This window comes from Bombina bombina, chromosome 5, assembly GCF_027579735.1.
Source record: "Bombina bombina isolate aBomBom1 chromosome 5, aBomBom1.pri, whole genome shotgun sequence".
Classification (NCBI taxonomy): domain Eukaryota; kingdom Metazoa; phylum Chordata; class Amphibia; order Anura; family Bombinatoridae; genus Bombina; species Bombina bombina.
Window position 1 is genome coordinate 865,662,459 of NC_069503.1, and position 17,009 is coordinate 865,679,467.

General features: G+C 42.5%; 1 protein-coding gene across 2 annotated transcripts in view; it reads right to left on the reverse strand.

The window, feature by feature from the left end:
* The window catches only part of TRAPPC8 (trafficking protein particle complex subunit 8), a 563,274-nt gene that overhangs the window by 121,619 nt on the left and 424,646 nt on the right, over positions 1-17,009 (reverse strand). For both annotated transcript variants that reach the window (XM_053715000.1, XM_053715001.1), the window contains one exon: positions 81-238. In XM_053715000.1, coding sequence (XP_053570975.1) covers positions 81-238 — 158 coding nt within the window. The remainder of the gene's footprint in view (positions 1-80; positions 239-17,009) is intronic.

Genomic DNA, 17,009 nt, shown 5'->3' on the forward strand with positions numbered 1-17,009 from the left:
CATTGTGTTACAATAAGATTACAAACCAAAATAATTTATAAAAAAGAAACAACAGAAGAAAATGAAAACATAAAATATACCTCCAGCAAAGGCATTTGGGGTGTAATTATTGGATCTAGACGACGATCAGGTCCGTACTGAATAGATGTTTTTTCTTCCTTTGTAGAATTCAGTCGAGGACCTTGTATTTCTAAATCCTGACGCCCTCTCACTGACATTCCATTAGAAACAAATTTGCCTGAAACAAAAAAATATATAATTTTGGGAATCAAAAACATAATTTATGCTTACCTGATAAATGTATTTCTCTTGTGGTGTATCCAGTCCACGGATCATCCATTACTTGTGGGATATTCTCCTCCCCAACAGGGAGCTGCAAGAGGATCACCCACAGCAGAGCTGTCTATATAGCTCCTCCCCCAACTGCCACTCCCCAGTCATTCGACCGAAGACAAGCAAGAGAAAGGAAAAACTATAGGGTGCAGTGGTGACTGTAGTTTAAAAATAAAAAACACCTGCCTTGAAATGACAGGGCGGGCCGTGGACTGGATACACCACAAGAGAAATAAATTTATCAGGTAAGCATAAATTATGTTTTCTCTTGTAAGGTGTATCAAGTCCACAGATCATCCATTACTTGTGGGATACCAATACCAAAGCTATAGGACACGGATGAAGGGAGGGACAAGGCAGGCGCTTAAACGGAAGGCACCACTGCCAGTAAGACCTTTCTCCCAAAAATAGCCTCCGAGGAAGCAAAAGTATCAAATTTGTAGAATTTAGAAAAAGTATGAAGCGAAGACCAAGTCGCCGCCTTACAAATCTGTTCAACAGAGGCCTCATGTTTAAAAGCCCATGTGGAAGCTACCGCTCTAGTAGAATGAGCTGTAATTCTTTCAGGAGGCTGCTGGCCAGCAGTCTCATAGGCTAAACGAATTATGCTTCTTAGCCAAAAAGAAAGAGAAGTTGCCGAAGCCTTTTGGCCTCTCCTCTTTCCAGAGTAGACAACAAACAATGCAGATGTTTGACGAAAATCAGTAGCTGGCAAATAAAACTTTAAAACATGAACCACGTCAAGATTGTGTAACAGACGTTCCTTCTTTGAAGAAGGATTAGGACACAGTGACGGAACAACCATCTCCTGATTGATATTCTTATTAGATACCACCTTAGGTAGAAAACCAGGTTTGGTACGTAACACTACCTTATCTGCATGGAAAATGAGATAAGAGGAATCACATTGTAAAGCAGATAACTCCGAAACTCTTCGAGCCGAGGAGATAGCTACTAAAAACAGAACTTTCCAAGATAAGAGCTTAATATCTATGGAATGCAAAGGTTCAAACGAAACCCCTTGAAGAACTTTAAGACCTAAATTTAAACTCCATGGTTGAGCAACAGGTTTAAACACAGGCTTGATTCTAACCAGAGCCTGACAAAATGCCTGAACATCTGGAACCTCAGCCAGACGTTTGTGCAAAAGGATAGACAGAGCAGAAATCTGTCCCTTTAAGGAACTAGCTGATAAGCCCTTCTCCAATCCTTCTTGGAGAAAGGATAATATCCTAGGAATCCTGACTTTACTCCATGAGTAACCCTTGGATTCACACCAATGAAGATATTTACACCATAACTTATGATAGATTTTCCTGGTGACAGGCTTTCGCGCCTGTATTAAGGTATCAATGACCGACTCGGAGAAACCACGTTTTGATAAAATCAAGCGTTCAATCTCCAAGCAGTCAGACGCAGAGAAACTAGATTTGGATGTTTGAATGGACCTTGGCAGAGTCCATGGTGGAAAGGATGACATGTCCACCAGATCTGCATACCAAGTCCTGCGTGGCTACGCAGGTGCTATCAAAATCACCAAAGCTCTCTCCTGCTTGATCTTGGCAATCAGACGAGGGAGCAGAGGAAATGGTGGAAACACATAAGCCAGGCTGAAGGACCCGGGGCACTGCTAGAGCATCTATCAGCGTCGCCTGGGGATCCCTCGACCTGGACCCGTAACAAGGAAGCTTGGCGTTCTGACGAGACGCCATCAGATCCAGTTCTGGTTTGCCCCATCATTGAATCAGCTGGGCAAATACCTCCGGATGGAGCGCCCACTCCCCCGGATGAAAAGTCTGCCGACTTAGAAAGTCCGCCTCCCAGTTCTCTACTCCTGGGATATGGATAGCAGATAGATGGCAAGAGTGAACCTCCGCCCATAGAATTATCTTTGAAACTTCCATAATTGCCAGGGGACTCCTTGTTCCCCCCTGATGGTTGATATAGGCTACAGTCGTGATATTGTCCGACTGAAATCTGATGAACTTGACCGCAGCTAGCTGAGGCCAAGCCTGAAGAGCATTGAATATCGCTCTGAGTTCCAGAATGTTTATCGGAAGGAGGGCTTCCTCCTGAGTTCACGAACCCTGAGCCTTCAGGGAGTTCCAGACCGCACCCCAGCCCAGAAGGCTGGCATCTGTCGTCACTATAGTCCACTCTGGCCTGCGGAAACTCATTCTCCTGGACAGGTGAACCCGAGATAAACACCAGAGAAGGTCTTTTGATCCAGATTTAACAGAGGAGACAAATCTGTGTAGTCCCCATTCCACTGATTGAGCATGCAAAGTTGCAGTGGTCTGAGATGTAGGCAGGCAAACGGAACTATGTCCATTGCCGCTACCATTAGGCCGATCATTTCCATACACTGAGCCACTGACGGCCGAGAAGTGGAATGAAGAACACGGCAGGAAGTTAGAAGCTTTGATATCCTGACCTCCGTCAGAAAAATCTTCATTTCTACTGAAACTATCAGAGTTCCAAGGAAGGAAACTCTTGTGAAGGGAGAAAGAGAACTCTTTTCTCTGTTCACTTTCCACCCGTGAGACCTCAGAAAGGCCAGAACAATGTCCGTATGGGACTTGGCGATTTGAAAAGTCGACGCCTGAATCAGAATGGTGCCGTGGCTAACCCGAAGGGAAGAGCCACAAACTGGTAATGCCTGTCTAGGAAGGCGAACCTTAGGGACTGATGATGCTCTCTGTGAATCGGAATGTGTAGATAAGCATCCTTTAAGTCCACGGTAGTCATATATTTTAGGTCTTAAAGTTCTTCAAGGGGTTCCGTGGATCATAGGGAGGATGGTTCGAATTGTCTCCATTTTGAAGGATGGGACCCTGAGAAATTTGTTTAGGATTTTGAGATCCAAGATTGGTCTGAAATTTCCCTCTTTTTTGGGAACTATAAACAGGTTTGAATAGAAACCCTGCCCCTGTTCCTCTCTTGGAACTGGGTGGATCACTCCCATAACCAGTAGGTCTTGAACGCAACATAAGAATGCCTCTCTCTTTATCTGGTTTGCAGATAATTGTGAGAGATGAAATCTCCCCTTTGGAGATTAACCTTTGAATTCCAGAAGATAACCCTGGGAAACAATCTCTAGTGCCCAGGGATCCTAGACGTCTCTTGCCCAAGCCTGGGCGAAGAGAGAAAGTCTGCCCCCTACTAGATCCATTAGTAATAATTTCCGAAAACCTCTTAGGGACTGGAAAAACATCAGTGTAAACAGGCACTGCAAAGTACATGTCCATCTTACACAATTTCTCTGGAACTACAATGGGTTCACAGTCATCCAGAGTCGCTAAAACCTCCCTAAGCAATAAGCGGAGGTGTTCGAGCTTAAATTTAAACGCTGTCATTTCAGAATCAGACTGAAGCAACGCCTTCCGTGAATCTGAAATGTCACCCACAGATAGAAGCTCTCTTGCCTCAGCTTCTGAGTATTGTGAGGGTATATCAGACACAGGTATTAAAGCGTCAGAAAGCTCTGTATTAGTTCTGGCCCCAGAGCTGTCTCGCTTTCCTTGTAACCCTGGCAGTTTGGACAATACCTCTGTAAGGGTATTAGTCATAACTGCCGCCATGTCCTGTAAGGTAAAAGAATTAGACGCGCTAGATGTACTTGGCGTCACTTGAGCGGGAGTTATAGGTTCTGACACATGGGGAGAGCTAGATGGCATAATCTCCCTTTTTTCAGTCAGAGAATCCTCTGGAGATAAATCTTTAAGCACCATAATATGGTCTTTATAGTTTATAGAAATTTCAGTACATTTGGTACACATTCTAAGAGGGGGTTCCACCATGGCTTCCAAACATATTGAACAAGGAGTTTCCTCTATGTCAGACATGTTTAACAGACTAGTAATGAGACAAGCAAGCTTGGAAAACACTTTAATAAAGGTGAAACAGTAATTAAACAAAAACGTTACTGTGCCTTTAAGAGAAATAAAGTAGAACTTAAACTGCAAAACAGTGTAAAAATATAGTAAAGTCTTCAAAATTTTTACAGTGTGTGTAAGGGACTAAAGCAACATTGCACCCACTTGCAAATGGATGATTAACCCCTTAGCCCCCAAACCAGATTCAAAAAGGTCAACCACTGGTAAAAAACAGTTGAGCAACTGCCACAGTTCTGCTGAGGCTCCTACCTGCCCTCAAATACATTTGGTGAAGGAATAAACCCCTTATAATGGTCCTCAGATGCCAAAGGACTCCTCTAGGGAAGCTGGATGTCTCAGTCTGAATTAAAACTGCGCAGCAATAGCGCTAAAGTAGGCCCCTCCCACCATGTACTGGATCTCAGAGGGGCCTTAAGAAAATACTCCTAGGAGTATCTGACTAGCCATGTGGAAAACTAGGCCCCAAATAAAGATTTATCTCCCTCAGAGAAAAAAAATTCTATTTATGAAAACATGTAAACGTTTTGACACTGAATAATATTAACATGAGTATTACCCTGATATGTAAGCATGATCCCAGTCGCTGTTAAATCACTGCATCAGGCTTACCTCAAATACACAAGGCTCTGTCAGCATTTTCTAGAACTTATTTCATCTCTCTAGAAATAAAAATACTGAACATACCTCAAAGCAGGTAATCTGCAGACCGTTCCACCAACTGAAGCTTTCTTCCATACTCTTCAGTTATGTGTGAGAACAGCAATGGACCTTAGTTACAAACCGCTAAGATCATCAACCTCCAGGCAGAATTCTTCATCTAATTTCTGCCTGAGAGTAAAAACAGTACAACGCCGGTACTGTTTAAAAATAAACTTTTGATTGAAGTCACCACTTATCTCTTAATACTTCCCTTGTCGAGAGTTGCAAGAGAATGACTGGAGGTGGCAGTTAGGGGAGGAGCTATATAGACAGCTCTGCTGTGGGTGTCCTCTTGCAACTTCCTGTTGGGAAGGAGAAAATCCCACAAGTAATGGATGAACCCGTGGACTGGATACACCTTACAAGAGAAATAACCTAGTCCACAGGAGTCCTAGTATATATAAAGTTTACTAGAAAGTAGCCAAAAGCTCCCTAAACAATACACAAAGGTGTTCAAGCTTAAATCTGAAGATAACTACTTCAGCATCAGAAGAAGGAATTATACTGTCTGAATCAGAGATTTACGCCCAGAGGCTACCGACGTATTGTCCTCATCAGACTTATGAGGAAACCTTACTTTCTTTCATGTAATTAGCAAGAGTCCATGAGCTAGTGACGTATGGGATATACATTCCTACCAGGAGGGGCAAAGTTTCCCAAACCTCAAAATGCCTATAAATACACCCCTCACCACACCCACAAATCAGTTTTACAAACTTTGCCTCCGATGGAGGTGGTGAAGTAAGTTTGTGCTAGATTCTACGTTGATATGCGCTCCGCAGCAAGTTGGAGCCCGGTTTTCCTCTCAGCGTGCAGTGAATGTCAGAGGGATGTGAGGAGAGTATTGCCTATTTGAATGCAGTGATCTCCTTCTACGGGGTCTATTTCATAGGTTCTCTGTTATCGGTCGTAGAGATTCATCTCTTACCTCCCTTATCAGATCGACGATATACTCTTATATATACCATTACCTCTGCTGATTCTCGTTTCAGTACTGGTTTGGCTTTCTACAAACATGTAGATGAGTGTCCTGGGGTAAGTAAATCTTATTTTCTGTGACACTCTAAGCTATGGTTGGGCACTTTGTTTATAAAGTTCTAAATATATGTATTCAAACATTTATTTGCCTTGACTCAGAATGTTCAACTTTCCTTATTTTTCAGACAGTCCGTTTCATATTTGGGATAATGCATTTGATTTAATCATTTTTTCTTACCTTCAAAAATTTGACTTTTTTCCCTGTGGGCTGTTAGGCTCGCGGGGGCTGAAAATGCTTCATTTTATTGCGTCATTCTTGGCGCGGACTTTTTTGGCGCAAAAATTATTTTCCGTTTCCGGCGTCATACGTGTCGCCGGAAGTTGCGTCATTTTTTGACGTTATTTTGCGCCAAAAATGTCGGCGTTCCGGATGTGGCGTCATTTTTGGCGCCAAAAAGCGTTTAGGCGCCAAATAATGTGGGCGTCTTATTTGGCGCTAAAAAATATGGGCGTCGCTTTTGTCTCCACATTATTTAAGTCTCATTTTTCATTGCTTCTGGTTGCTAGAAGCTTGTTCTTTGGCATTTTTTCCCATACCTGAAACTGTCATTTAAGGAATTTGATCAATTTTGCTTTATATGTTGTTGTTTTTTCTCTTACATATTGCAAGATGTCTCACGTTGCATCTGAGTCAGAAGATACTACAGGAAAATCGCTGTCTAGTGCTGGATCTACCAAAGCTAAGTGTATCTGCTGTAAACTTTTGGTAGCTATTCCTCCAGCTGTTGTTTGTATTGATTGTCATGACAAACTTGTTAAAGCAGATAATATTTCCTTTAGTAAAGTACCATTGCCTGTTGCAGTTCCTTCAACATCTAAGGTGCAGAATGTTCCTGATAACATAAGAGATTTTGTTTCTGAATCCATAAAGAAGGCTATGTCTGTTATTTCTCCTTCTAGTAAACGTAAAAAATCTTTTAAAACTTCTCTCCCTACAGATGAATTTTTAAATGAACATCATCATTCTGATTCTGATGACTCTTCTGGTTCAGAGGATTCTGTCTCAGAGGTTGATGCTGATAAATCTTCATATTTATTTAAAATGGAATTTATTTGTTCTTTACTTAAAGAAGTTCTAATTGCTTTAGAAATAGAGGATTCTGGTCCTCTTGATACTAATTCTAAACGTTTGGATAAGGTATTTAAATCTTCTTAGACCTGCTATATCTTTGGCTGATGTTGCTGCAGCTTCAACTTTTTGGTTGGAAACCTTAGCGCAACAAGTAACACATCATGATTCTCATGATATTATTATTCTTCTTCAGCATGCTAATAATTTTATCTGTGATGCCATCTTTGATATTATCAGAGTTGATGTCAGGTTTATGTCTCTAGCTATTTTAGCTAGAAGAGCTTTATGGCTTAAGACTTGGAATGCTGATATGGCTTCTAAATCAACTCTACTTTCCATTTCTTTCCAGGGTAACAAATTATTTGGTTCTCAGTTGGATTCTATTATTTCAACTGTTACTGGTGGGAAAGGAACCTTTTTACCACAGGATAAAAAATCTAAGGGTAAAAACAGAGCTAATAATCGTTTTCGTTCCTTTCGTTTCAACAAAGAACAAAAACCTGATTCTTCATCCTCAGGAGCAGTTTCAGTTTGGAAACCATCTCCAATCTGGAATAAATCCAAGCCAGCCAGAAAGGCAAAGCCTGCTTCAAAGTCCACATGAAGGTGCGGCCCTCATTCCAGCTCAGCTGGTAGGGGGCAGGTTACGTTTTTTCAAAGAAATTTGGATCAATTCTGTTCACAATCTTTGGATTCAGAACATTGTTTCAGAAGGGTACAGAATTGGTTTCAAGATGAGACCTCCTGCAAAGAGATTTTTTCTTTCCCGTGTCCCAGTAAATCCAGTAAAAGCTCAAGCATTTCTGAATTGTGTTTCAGATCTAGAGTTGACTGGAGTAATTATGCCAGTTCCAGTTCAGGAACAGGGGATGGGGTTTTATTCAAATCTCTTCATTGTACCAAAGAAGGAGAATTCCTTCAGACCAGTTCTGGATCTAAAAATATTGAATCGTTATGTAAGGATACCAACGTTCAAGATGGTAACTGTAAGGACTATCTTGCCTTTTGTTCAGCAAGGGAATTATATGTCCACAATAGATTTACAGGATGCATATCTGCATATTCCGATTCATCCGGATCATTATCGGTTCCTGAGATTCTCTTTTCTGGACAAGCATTACCAGTTTGTGGCTCTGCCGTTTGGCCTTGCTACAGCTCCAAGAATTTTTACAAAGGTTCTCGGTGCCCTTCTGTCTGTAATCAGAGAACAGGGTATTGTGGTATTTCCTTATTTGGACGATATCTTGGTACTTGCTCAGTCTTTACATTTAGCAGAATTTCATACAAATCGACTTGTGTTGTTTCTTCAAGATCATGGTTGGAGGATCAATTTACCAAAAAGTTCATTGATTCCTCAGACAAGGGTAACCTTTCTGGGTTTCCAAATAGATTCAGTGTCCATGACTCTGTCTTTAACAGACAAGAGGCGTCTAAAACTGATGGCAGCTTGTCGAAACCTTCAGTCACAATCATTCCCTTCGGTAGCCTTATGCATGGAAATTCTAGGTCTTATGACTGCTGCATCGGACGCGATCCCCTTTGCTCGTTTTCACATGCGACCTCTTCAGCTTTGTATGCTGAATCAATGGTGCAAGGATTACACGAAGATATCTCAATTAATATCTTTAAAACCGATTGTTCGACACTCTCTAACGTGGTGGACAGATCACCATCGTTTAATTCAGGGGGCTTCTTTTGTGCTTCCGACCTGGACTGTAATTTCAACAGATGCAAGTCTCACAGGTTGGGGAGCTGTGTGGGGATCTCTGACGGCACAAGGAGTTTGGGAATCTCAGGAGGTGAGATTACCGATCAATATTTTGGAACTCCATGCAATTTTCAGAGCTCTTCAGTTTTGGCCTCTTCTGAAGAGAGAATCGTTCATTTGTTTTCAGACAGACAATGTCACAACTGTGGCATACATCAATCATCAAGGAGGAACTCACAGTCCTCTGGCTATGAAAGAAGTATCTCGAATTTTGGTTTGGGCGGAATCCAGCTCCTGTCTAATCTCTGCGGTTCATATCCCAGGTGTAGACAATTGGGAAGCGGATTATCTCAGTCGCCAAACGTTGCATCCGGGCGAATGGTCTCTTCACCCAGAGGTGTTTCTTCAGATCGTTCAAATGTGGGAAATTCCAGAAATAGATTTGATGGCGTCCCATCTAAACAAGAAACTTCCCAGGTATCTGTCCAGATCCCGGGATCCTCAGGCGGAGGCAGTGGATGCATTATCACTTCCTTGGAAGTATCATCCTGCCTATATCTTTCCGCCTCTAGTTCTTCTTCCAAGAGTAATCTCCAAGATTCTGAAGGAATGCTCGTTTGTTCTGCTGGTAGCTCCGGCATGGCCTCACAGGTTTTGGTATGCGGATCTTGTCCGGATGGCCTCTTGCCAACCGTGGACTCTTCCGTTAAGACCAGACCTTCTGTCACAAGGTCCTTTTTTCCATCAGGATCTGAAATCCTTAAATTTAAAGGTATGGAGATTGAACGCTTGATTCTTCGTCAAAGAGGTTTCTCTGACGCTGTGATTAATACTATGTTACAGGCTCGTAAATCTGTAACTAGAGAGATATATTATAGAGTCTGGAAGACTTATATTTCTTGGTGTATTTCTCATCATTTTTCTTGGCATTCTTTTAGAATTCCGAAAATTTTACAGTTTCTTCAGGATGGTTTAGATAAAGGTTTGTCCGCAAGTTCCTTGAAAGGACAAATCTCTGCTCTTTCTGTTCTTTTTCACAGAAAGATTGCTATTCTTCCTGATATTCATTGTTTTGTACAAGCTTTGGTTCGTATAAAACCTGTCATTAAGTCAATTTCTCCTCCTTGGAGTTTGAATTTGGTTCTGGGGGCTCTTCAAGCTCCTCCGTTTGAACCTATGCATTCATTGGACATTAAATTACTTTCTTGGAAAGTTTTGTTCCTTTTGGCCATCTCTTCTGCCAGAAGAGTTTCTGAATTATCTGCTCTTTCTTGTGAGTCTCCTTTTCTGATTTTTCATCAGGATAAGGCGGTGTTGCGAACTTCTTTTGAATTTTTACCTAAAGTTGTGAATTCCAACAACATTAGTAGAGAAATTGTGGTTCCTTCATTATGTCCTAATCCTAAGAATTCTAAGGAGAAATCGTTGCATTCTTTGGATGTTGTTAGAGCTTTGAAATATTATGTTGAAGCTACTAAATCTTTCAGAAAGACTTCTTTTCCGGTTCTAGAAAAGGCCAGAAAGCTTCTGCCATTTCTTTGGCATCTTGGTTGAAATCTTTAATTCATCTTGCCTATGTTGAGTCGGGTAAAACTCCGCCTCAGAGAATTACAGCTCATTCTACTAGGTCAGTTTCTGCTTCCTGGGCATTTAGGAATGAAGCTTCGGTTGATCAGATTTGCAAAGCAGCAACTTGGTCCTCTTTGCATACTTTTACTAAATTCTACCATTTTGATGTATTTTCTTCTTCTGAAGCAGTTTTTGGTAGAAAAGTACTTCAGGCAGCGGTTTCAGTTTGAATCTTCTGCTTATGTTTTTCGTTAAACTTTATTTTGGGTGTGGATTATTTTCAGCAGGAATTGGCTGTCTTTATTTTATCCCTCCCTCTCTAGTGACTCTTGTGTGGAAAGATCCACATCTTGGGTAATCATTATCCCATACGGCACTAGCTCATGGACTCTTGCTAATTACATGAAAGAAAACATAATTTATGTAAGAACTTACCTGATAAATTCATTTCTTTCATATTAGCAAGAGCCCATGAGGCCCGCCTTTTTTTTGTGGTGGTTATGATTTTGTATAAAGCACAATTATTCCAATTCCTTATTTTATATGCTTTCGCACTTTTTTATCACCCCACTTCTTGGCTATTCGTTAAACTGATTTGTGGGTGTGGTGAGGGGTGTATTTATAGGCATTTTGAGGTTTGGGAAACTTTGCCCCTCCTGGTAGGAATGTATATCCCATACGTCACTAGCTCATGGACTCTTGCTAATATGAAAGAAATGAATTTATCAGGTAAGTTCTTACATAAATTATGTTATCTGAATCTCTAAGTTTCCTCATGTGTGTTCACTTTAGCATAGGGAAGGCAGATAATGCTCCAGATACCACTGAAGATACCTGTGTAGCAACTTCTGCAAGCAAATAAACTCCTCCAGGAGATTGAGAAGAACCGCAGGGCACTGCATGTGACGTCATTGAGGTTTGGGACGCATAAGGCGAAAGCTGTATAAATGTTTAAACAGCATCATCCTGAGAGACATAGGGTTTAGGGGCAAAAAACTACCTCTACCAGAGAAAGTTGCAGCTAAGCAAACAGCACATAATTGAAAAAATGAACAATTTGCGCTTCAATACATAACCAACAGAAAAAAACAGAACACAGAATTTTCCATGTCTTAGATAAAAAAAAATAATAAGTCTTGGGGGCGGAGCCTGGCCACGCTAGCTGATGGCCGCAAACTGATCGAGCTCTGAAGCCCCAATACTCTCATAATAGGGTAGAAGTAACTCAGCGTGTTAGAAACTAATTTACAGCAAGCAAAGTAGCGCTGAACAGTTGTGGCATATAATTCTGCCACCCGGACCTCAATTACTGCACATGAACGGCAAACCTTAAAGAAGTGAGGCAGCTGCGCAATTGGGCCTACTACGGAGCACAGCACGTCATGCACTGATAGTGCCGGAGCACACACGGCGTGCGCAGAGCTGTATACCGATCACGGACAGTTCAGACATTAGCTCTGTTCAATCGGTTAGCAGACATATAGCTCCGATAGAGAAGTGGAGGAGACAGCGGGTTAAGCTCCCACAAGCAAGCAGCTGCGCTCCCGATTAGACCATCTTAGGCGCAACTTGATACCGGGGACACTCTCTGGCTGGCTGTACAGCAAATGGATGGGGAACAGAAGCGAGATAGCGTAACTTCCATGGATTGGGTGAGTGTTAACTGCCAGAAAAACACAGCACATATAGGAATGCCTTCACATAAAACTTTGTTGTGAAAAGAGGAAGCACCTTTATTTGGCGGCAGTGGAGAGTCAGGGCTAGCAAGTGTATTAATACAGTATACAGAGAGCACATTGGGCCTACACTGTTGGCAATAGAGGGTCCCTATGTTATAACTGATACCACTACTGTAGAAGGCGGAAAAGTGGAGCACCGCAGTGCTGATTAAGTTAACACGAGCATTTGAGAGGGATATTAAGCATAGAACCTCCTAGTCAACAACGATAATTCCCGTGAGATGTCTAACAGGAGAATGTCTAAACCAGCAAAGAGCTCCCAGTCCACAAACATGGAGAATTATTTAATACCATCTGAGCAAAACACAAGCACTAACAGAGATACCTCTGACTCTAGTGGACATCTAGGCGTTGCTCAGAGCTCAGACCTTGCACATTATGGCTTCCTTACCAAAAATGACATTAAACACCTGTCATCTAAAAATGACATAAAAGAAGCTATGATGGATGTAAAGCTCATGTTTGGTGAACTGAAAAAAGACATTGCTGCGGTGGACCACAGAGTCTCTCAGGTTGAGGAAGTACAGGAAAACTTGCGCTCTGATCTCCAACATCAAACAAGCTGTGTGCAGTCACAGGAAGCAGTAGTACAAAGCCTGACAGATAGAATAGAAGATTTAGAAAACAGGAGCCGGCGGAACAATCTGCGGCTCCGTGGAGTCCCGGAGACAGTAAGTCCGCCTGACATTGGACAGTATGTCCAAGAGCTATTTAAATTTCTTAAAAATGCTCCAAATGCAGCAGAGATTCAAGTAGAAAGAGCTCATCGTGCACTGCGGCCCAGACCACCAGCCAGAGCGCCGCTTAGAGACATTATCATTAAGCTTTTATCTTACAAAGATAAGGAGGAACTTCTCCGGCACTCCAGGAACAAGCATCCACTGATATTTGAGGTGACAGAAATACAGATCTTTACAGATTTATGTCCGGCAACCCTCCAGAAGCGACGGGAATTACGCTACATCACCTCTACGCTTAAGGAGCAGCAAATCCAGTATAGGTGGGGCTTTCCCACTTGTATAATAGCTAACAAAGATGGAACGACAGCTGTCTTTAAAACACCTGCAGATCTCCCTACTTTATACCAAGCCCTAGGCCTACAGATCAGACCACTAAACGCAGCAGTAGTGCCGGCACAAGCTGGCCCAGGGGAGTGCCAAGAGGAAATTAGGCCGAGACCCGTCTAAAAGTGCAGACCATAACTTCAAAGAACCCTTGAAGAGCATGCCGGATGGCATGGTGAACAATGGCTTCTTGAAATGACCCCTACTTGAGACTTCCTACCTGAGCTGTGTCCCTGGACAGATAAGTATAGTTTATTTTCTTCTAATGTTTGCCAAGCGACGTGTTTTGGCACCCACTGTTTGACGTATTTAGCATGAGGTGGCAGATACTGCCCACGCACCTCAATACAGAGCATTTCTGTTGGAACTCAAACTTACAACTTGGTCATCCTAGACTTTGATCGCTGCACAGTGGATTATCTGAAAACAGAGACTAGGTTGTAAATGTGGACTGCTATACACTGAATATAATGTTTATTATATGGTGTTGCGTGGTATACCAAATGCGAATGAGAAAACAGAGTTGAATTGTATTAACTATTATATATTTAAGTATATCTGTTATAGATTCAGGGATACTCAAACATAATCAGATAGAATAGACCCTCTCCTAAGATTACTATAGAGACCGCAGAGGTGCCTTCTGCGTATAATTAATGCTAATAATATAGTAAGGCTCTGTACAGCATGTGCGAGCGAGAAGGCAGTGAGAATAAGTAGAAGGAGCACAAACTAGACACATTAGAGGGTTAAATGCATATTATGAATCCCCCCCAGCCAGCGCAGTGTGTAGGAACTATTATTTAGAGATACTGTGGAAGTGACAGAATTGCCTAGTATAAAACAAAATTTATGCTTACCTGATAAATGTATTTATCTTGTGGTGTATCCAGTCCACGGATCATCCATTACTTGTGGGATATTCTCCTTCCCAACAGGAAGCTGCAAGAGGATCACCCACAGCAGAGCTGTCTATATAGCTCCTCCCCTAACTGCCACTACCAGTCATTCGACCGAAGACAAGCAAGAGAAAGGAGAAACTATAGGGTGCAGTGGTGACTGTAGTTTAAAAATAAAAAACACCTGCCTTAAAATGACAGGGCGGGCCGTGGACTGGATACACCACAAGAGAAATAAATTTATCAGGTAAGTATAAATTTTGTTTTCTCTTGCAAGGTGTATCCAGTCCACGGATCATCCATTACTTGTGGGATACCAATACCAAAGCTATAGGACACGGATGAAGGGAGGGACAAGGCAGGCGCTTAAACGGAAGGCACCACTGCCTGCAAGACCTTTCTCCCAAAAATAGCCTCCGAAGAAGCAAAAGTAACAAATTTATAGAATTTTGAAAAAGTATGAAGCGAAGACCAAGTCGCCGCCTTACAAATCTGTTCAACAGAAGCCTCATTTTTAAAAGCCCATGTGGAAGCTACCGCTCTAGTAGAATGAGCTGTAATCCTTTCAGGAGGCTGCTGGCCAGCAGTCTCATAAGCTAAGCGTATTATACTCCTTAGCCAAAAAGAAAGAAAGGTTGCCTAAGCCTTTTGGCCCCTCCTCTGTCCAGAGTAGACAACAAACAATGCAGATGTTTGACGAAAATCTTAGTAGCTTGTAAATAAAACTTTAAAGCACAAACCACGTCAAGATTGTGTAAAAGACGTTCCTTCTTTGAAGAAGGATTAGGACACAGTGACGGTACAACAATCTCCTGATTGATATTTTTATTAGATACCATCTTAGGTAAAAAAACAGGTTTGGTACGTAACACTACCTTATCTGCATGAAAAATGAGATAAGGGGAATCACATTGTAAAGCAGATAACTCCGAAACTCTTCGAGCCGAGGAAATAGCTACTAAAAACAGAACCTTCCAGGATAAGAGCTTAATATCTATGGAATGCAAAGGTTCAAACGGAACCCCTTGAAGAACCTTAAGAACTAAATTTAAACTCCAAGGCGGAGCAACGGGTTTAAACACAGGCTTGATTCTGACTAAAGCCTGAGAAAACGCCTGCACGTCTGGAACCACAGCCAGACGTTTGTGCAAAAGGATAGACAGAGCTGAAATCTGTCCCTTTAAGGAACTAGCTGACAAACCCTTCTCCAATCCTTCTTGGAGAAAAGATAATATCCTAGGAATCCTGACCTTACTCCATGAGTAACCCTTGGATTCACACCAATGAAGATATTTACACCATATCTTATGATAGATTTTCCTGGTGACAGGCTTTCGCGCCTGTATTAAGGAATCAATGATCGACTCAGAGAAACCACGCTTTGATAAAATCAAGCGTTCAATCTCCAAGCAGTCAGCCGCAGAGAAATTAGATTTGGATGGTTGAAAGGACCCTAAAGTAGAAGGTCCTGCCTCAGAGGCAGAGTCCATGGTGGAAAGGATGACATGTCCACCAGATCTGCATACCAAGTCCTGCGTGGCCACGCAGGTGCTATCAAAATTACAGATGCTCTCTCCTGTTTGATCTTGGCAATCAGACGAGGGAGCAGAGGAAACGGTGGAAACACATAAGCCAGGTTGAAGAACCAAGGCGCTGCTAGAGCATCTATCAGCGCTGCCTTGGGATCCCTGGACCCGGATCCGTAACAAGGAAGCTTGGCACCATGAGATCCAGTTCTGGTTTGCCCCAACGTTGAATCAACTGTGCAAACACCTTGGATGGAGCTCCCACTCCCCCGGATGAAAAGTCTGTCGACTTAGAAAATCTGCCTCCCAGTTCTCTACTCCTGGGATATGGATAGCTAATAGATGGCAAGAGTGAATCTCTGCCCATCGAATTATCTTTGAAACCTCCAACATCGCTAGGGAACTCCTTGTTCCCCCTTGATGGTTGATGTAAGCTACAGTCGCGATGTTGTCCGACTGAAATCTGATGAACCTCACAGCCGCTACCTGAGGCCAAGCCTGAAGAGCATTGAATATCGCTCTTAGTTCCAGAATGTTTATTGGAAGGAGTGCCTCCTCCTGAGTCCACGACCACTGAACCTTCAGAGAGTTCCAGACTGCACCCCAGCCCAGAAGGCTGGCATCTGTTGTTACTATTGTCCAATCTGGCCTGCGGAAGGTCATACCTTTGGACAGATGGACCCAAAATAGCCACCAGAGAAGAGAATCCCTGGTCTCTTGATCCAGATTTAGTAGAGGGGACAAATCTGTGTAATCCCCATTCCACTGACTGAGCATGCAGAGTTGCAGCGGTCTGAGATGTAGGCGGGCAAACGGAACTATGTCCATTGCCGCTACCATTGAGCCAATTACTTCCATACACTGAGCCACCGAAGGGCGAGAAGTATAATAAAGAACACGGCAGGAATTTAGAAGTTTTGACAACCTGTCCTCTGTCAGGTAAATCCTAATTTCTACAGAATCTATCAGAGTTCCCAGGAAGGAAACTCTTGTGAGAGGGGATAGAGAACTCTTCTTTTCGTTCACTTTCCACCAATGAGACCTCAGGAATGCCAGAACAATGTCCGTATGGGACTTGGCAATTTGGAAATTCGACGCCTGTATCAGAAAGTCGTCTAAGTAAGGGGCTACTGCTATGCCCCGCGGCCTTAGGACCGCCAGAAGTGACCCCAGAACCTTTGTAAAGATTATTGGTGCCGTAGCTAACCCAAAGGGAAGAGCCACAAACTGGTAATGCCTGTCTAGGAAGGCGAACCTGAGAAACCGATGATGATCTTTGTGTATCGGAATGTGAAGATAAGCATCCTTTAAGTCCACGGTAGTCATGTATTGACCCTCCTGGATCATAGGTAGGATGGTTCGAACAGTCTCCATCTTGAAAGATGGGACCCTGAGAAATTTGTTTAGATCTTGAGATCTAAGATTGGTCTGAAGGTTCCCTCTTTCTTGGGAACCACAAAGAGATT